Raw genomic sequence first — 5,000 nt, 5'->3', positions numbered from 1 at the left:
GCAATGGCAGATTCCGAATGGATTTCCAGGCTGAAAAAGTTTGCTAGCACCGGGGTCTGGCCTTCTGGTGAAGGTAACAGGCCTGCTCCAAAGCAAAAGAAATGGCATGCGCTGTATCAAAAGGTATGAGTGTTCACATTACAAAATGTATATTGTAATTGTATTACTTTGTACTTTATAGATGCTTGTTTGTTGCTATCACTTTCTGTAGATACAAATTCAGACATTTAATTCAGAAGAATTAAAAGCATGTAATCATGAGTTAACAGTAATCAAAGAGCTTACATTACATGTGCAATCATTACTGCAGATTGAAAAATGTCCGATGCACATTCGTGGGCAGACTACTTTGTTTGGCCAGAAGCAGACGTGCACATGTGGATTTCACACTCAGAAGGTAACTCCAGACACAAAGACTTACTAATGTTTTTTTCTATTAACATTCATATCACATAATGTGTATTCTGAATGCAATAGCAATAAATTCCGTTGTGCTTCTTATTTCACAAAGCCTGCAACTCAACCTGCACAAGGGGCCCTGGGAGCACAGCCCGTGGCAGAGGACCCTGTCCTGGGGCAGCAGTCTGCAGCAGCGGGGCGAGAGGAGCAGGCCATGGGGCAGCAGTCTGCAGCAGCGGGGCGAGAGGAGCAGGTCATGGGGCAGCAGTCTGCAGCAGCGGGGCAAGAGGAGCAGGCCATGGGGCAGCAGTCTGCAGTTGCGACACAGGTGGTGGAGCGGGTCGCAGGGCAACGGTCACCCTCACTGACCCTGTCAATGGTAAATGGATAGTTCAAGACTAACCATTTCATATTCTGATTTTTTCACTTTTTGATCATTCTTTAAATTGAAATATTATTATGCTAATATTGTATTGTTGCAAATCATACATGGAATTTCAAATTTGTTTTGTAAGTGTTGATCTAACACTGACGATTTTGTTGTTCTGTCTTGTCTGTTTCAGTTTAACAGGCCAAAATTCAGTGGTGCTCACCTTGCTGCTGCAAAGCCAAACCTTAGTGCAGCAAGAAGAGTAATCAAGGTAATCTAACACTCTCATTTCATACAGTATGTAGAAGGTTAATGAACATTTCAGGTGTCTGTCTCCACAAACATGTGCAAATGTCTGCAAATTCCTTCTTTGTGGCCCAGGGAAGGTCACTCCTTTTCACAATCTAATCAGACCAAAAGGTGCCAATGTTTAGTTTACCCCATTCCAATGCATAATGTCTGTCCTATTGTTTGAGTCAATGACTGGATGGCCAGTAATCAAGTACTGGATGGCCAGTAATCAAGTACTGGATGGCCAGTAATCAAGTACTGGATGGCCAGTAATCAAGTGTGGATGAGTATCCTTTTGTTTCTGTCAACTACTGATCTATCAAAAATTCAGTGATGGCTTTTGTTCAGTCAATGTGTGGTTAAACATTAAGTGGTGTTTTCATCCACAGTTAGCTTCCTGAAAGTATATAAACCTATAAAATGTGTTTGCCCAGTTCTGAATAAATTACAAGGCATTTAGGTATTTTGGAGCCACACAGACAGAAACAAAAAAAAAACATGTAAAGAATTGATTTCACACACTAAAACATGTGCAAATAATGAATGTTTTGTCAGTAATGATAAATGCTGTATTTATTTTCTACATTTTATTTAACAGCCTGCTACTGTGCCTGTACAAGAGCCAGTAATACAGACTCCTCCAGCCACCAGTGCTCTTGCCTCACAGCCCTCAGTTGCAGTAAGTAATCTCATATTAAGTTATATAACTTTTTCACCATCTGTACTTGTTTATCTGTAAAACATGTTAATGGATTGTTTTTGCCTGTTTGTGTTTGAAGGCGGCTTCGGCCAGGATGCTTGAAGCTCCACAGCAAATCAAGCTTCCCCGTTTGTGGGCAGAAGGTTTGCCACCAGAAGACCACAAATGGATCTTAAGCACGCTGTTCAAGGTGGGAGCCAAGGGAAAGCCAGAACTGCGAGATAATCTGCAGCTTTGGTATTCCCCTCCACAGCCAGGCCATCTGTACCACCAGGCCCCGGCACCAGACCGCTTTTTTGCACATCCACTACTGGTGTGGATGCCATATAGGTTATGGAAAGTTAAGGTGGTCTGTCCCAACCCTGCATGTGGAAAGCATCAACTCACTGGAGCAGGCCTGCACAAGAGGGCACGGCGGGTTCTAGACGTGGACAGGATCTATAACATGGTGACAGAGGCACTTATCTGCTCAAAGTGTAGATGCAGTCATGTTTCCTGGAGCCAGACGGTCCTTCAACAGCTACATTTAGCCCATCGCTCTGAATTCAGAGTTATTCTCACGCAAAAGTGAGTACATTTTCTTTAATCGTGCAGTTGAAATCACATTGTCATGTAGTTTCATGAAAGATTTGTAATTACATATTTTATGTTTGTGTTCAAGGTATGCATGTGATATTCGAGTTATCCGACTGCTGCGTGAACGAGGCCTGGGCAACAGCCCCACACGGGTGTTGAATCAGCTGAGGGAGAACCACACAGAGGAGTGGCTAAGCAGGGTCATCCGCTATTCCACAGAATGTTCTGACTTCATGAATCGCCCAGGTCTACACCCCATGGTCTTTCAGGAACCTCCAGAGCTTGCTGTGGTTCCGAGCTGCAAATGGCTCTTGGCCGTTTACAGCCAGGATATTCTCACGAGGTTGGACGAAATCAATGCCAGGATAACCTCGACATATGGAGCCATCTTGAAGTTGGACTCCACAAAAAAGGTTAGGAAAATTTACGTTCAAATATCCTATTGATCTTACATCTTGTCCACCAGGCATTTTCCATTTCAAGTTTGGGCACATGCACTTATAGACCTCCCCCTGTACATTTTTGTATTTCAGATCACCAAGAAGCTGGCTGGGACAGCAAAAGGGACAGCGCTCTGGCTCACATCTGTGGGCAATGAGCTGGGTCAGGTGCTCATCAGCGTGCTAACAGCACAGGAGGGAGCTGGTCTGGACATGATGGCAGATGGCCTAATCAGGAGGTATCAGCAGGCAGGTGTGGAGCCTCCTGTTGTGCTATACATCGATTGTGGGTGCTGCGCAGAGACAGGAGAGGTCAAGATGAAGACCAGGTTCAGTGGATGGCATGCCCTGATTATAAGACTGGATATTTGGCATTTCATGCGGAGGATTGCCGTGGGGTGTACAACTGATGCTCACCAGTTGTATCCGATCTTTATGGCAAGGCTCTCCACGTGCATATTTGAGTGGGATGCAGCTGATGTTGCTCTCCTACGCAGAGCAAAAAGAGAACAATTGAAGAACCAGGGTCTGACTGACATGACAGATGCAGACATCAACAAACGTCTGACCAAAGAGGAGCTGGCTCTCCACTGTCGTAGGAGGACCCGTGGAGAGGAGACCACCGTTCATCTCATTGAGCAGCTGCTACAAGAGCTCATGGGGAGCAGAGGCAATGACTCCCTTGGTGTGCCTCTTCTGGACCGGGAAAGGATGGAGCACATTTGGCATGTTCAGAAAAGGCATGTGAGGTGCATCCAGGACCCACCAGGTGTAGTGCTCTACACAGAGACAGGAAGCATCACAAAGGGTGGGATACTTCTCAAGACCTACCGATGTGCTAGAGGCTCAACTTCTCTGGAGTCCTTTCATTTACATCTGAACCGCTTCATCCCAGGTCTGTAGCAGTTATACATACTGTATGTGTTACAAATTGTATATGCATAGATTTTAGTAATGGTTTCCTAATTACTGTTTTAACTGTATCTAGGTTTCAGTGCCAACAGCCTCAACTTTCAAATATACCTCCTGGAAGGACTTCACAGATGGAACCAGGACCGAGCTGCAGCAGCCCTCTTGACAGGTCCATCACCTCTCCGCAGCTACTCAGGCAGCCTGGTTCACTGTGCAAACCAGAGCTATGAGAAGGTGTTTGGCAAGAAGGTTGTCCCTCAGTTCTGTCCACCTGCACGCTACACTGGTAAGTACATATCGCGATGCGACTACTGTGGCAATACATCTTGAGATTTTGTAATCTTCAAAATTTGACAATACTCGGTTTTGCACTTTTATTTTTGCTTTTATGTTTACTATGTTTATTTTACTTTACTTTTGTGTTTATTTATTAACTTCATTGTATTCTTTGTTTCTGTTTTAAGGTGAGCTCATAGGAGTGCAGTATTTGTTCCAGCAGACCGGTCAGGCACTGCAGGATATGAACCCTGACTCAGAGGAGACGTCTAAATTAATTGAAGATTTAGACATGGAGGAGGAGAGGGAGGAAGACGAGGGGTTCTGTGACATCATGGAGGATCCCACAGTGCAGAACCCTGTCTTCCCTGTCTTCCAGTCAACAAAACCTGGGGAACCTTCTATTCAGACCTCTGTTCCCTTGCCCCTGACGTCCAGGACACAGCTTCTGCCCAGTGCCTCTGCTCCAGCTCCCAGTGCCTCTGCTCCAGTTCCCAGTTCCTCTGCTCCAGCCCCCAGTTCCTCCTTTCAGCCCTCAGGTTCCTCTTCTGAAGCTGAAGAGATGGCAGATGCTATGGATGAAGATGATGATATGGTAAATGCTATACCTATTCTGTTTATATCCATTAATTACTTTAAGGCCAATGTAAACATACATATTTAACATTCAAATGTTCACATGCAAACTGAACATTTTTGCGTTTAAACACATTTATTCAATCTTCAGTAGAAAACAGTGGTGCACTGAACAAAACCTTTGCAATAATGATTTTTGGTTAACTCCTCTTCTCTTCATTTCTGTAGGCTGTTGATGACCAGAATGTGTCAGGATTCCAGCATGTGGACAGGTTGGCGGAATACCTGGTGGATCTCCGCAAACAGACATCCCTGTATCTCACCAACCAGCAGGCCAAAAGAATTATTTCACTGTGGGGGAGTTTGCATGAAAGTGACAAAATGCGAGTAGTGTATGCTGCTCGACATCAGAAAAGACTCTTGAGTGGCCACTTTAGAACACCCAAGAAGCCCACACATA

The 5,000-nt window shown here is 44.8% G+C and overlaps 1 protein-coding gene across 1 annotated transcript in view; it reads left to right on the top strand.

The window, feature by feature from the left end:
- Positions 1–2,538: 2,538 nt before the first annotated feature.
- The window catches only part of LOC143478367 (uncharacterized), a 4,073-nt gene continuing 1,611 nt past the window's right edge, over positions 2,539–5,000 (top strand). Inside the window, exons 1-5 of the mRNA XM_076977323.1 lie at positions 2,539–2,749; positions 2,870–3,671; positions 3,765–3,974; positions 4,153–4,559; positions 4,769–5,000. The exon at positions 4,769–5,000 is cut by the window's right edge and continues 875 nt beyond it. Coding sequence (XP_076833438.1) covers positions 2,570–2,749; positions 2,870–3,671; positions 3,765–3,974; positions 4,153–4,559; positions 4,769–5,000 — 1,831 coding nt within the window. The 5' untranslated portion in view covers positions 2,539–2,569. The remainder of the gene's footprint in view (positions 2,750–2,869; positions 3,672–3,764; positions 3,975–4,152; positions 4,560–4,768) is intronic.

Source organism: Brachyhypopomus gauderio, chromosome 16 (assembly GCF_052324685.1).
Source record: "Brachyhypopomus gauderio isolate BG-103 chromosome 16, BGAUD_0.2, whole genome shotgun sequence".
NCBI lineage: Eukaryota > Metazoa > Chordata > Actinopteri > Gymnotiformes > Hypopomidae > Brachyhypopomus > Brachyhypopomus gauderio.
This window is presented reverse-complemented; position numbering and strand designations above follow the sequence as displayed.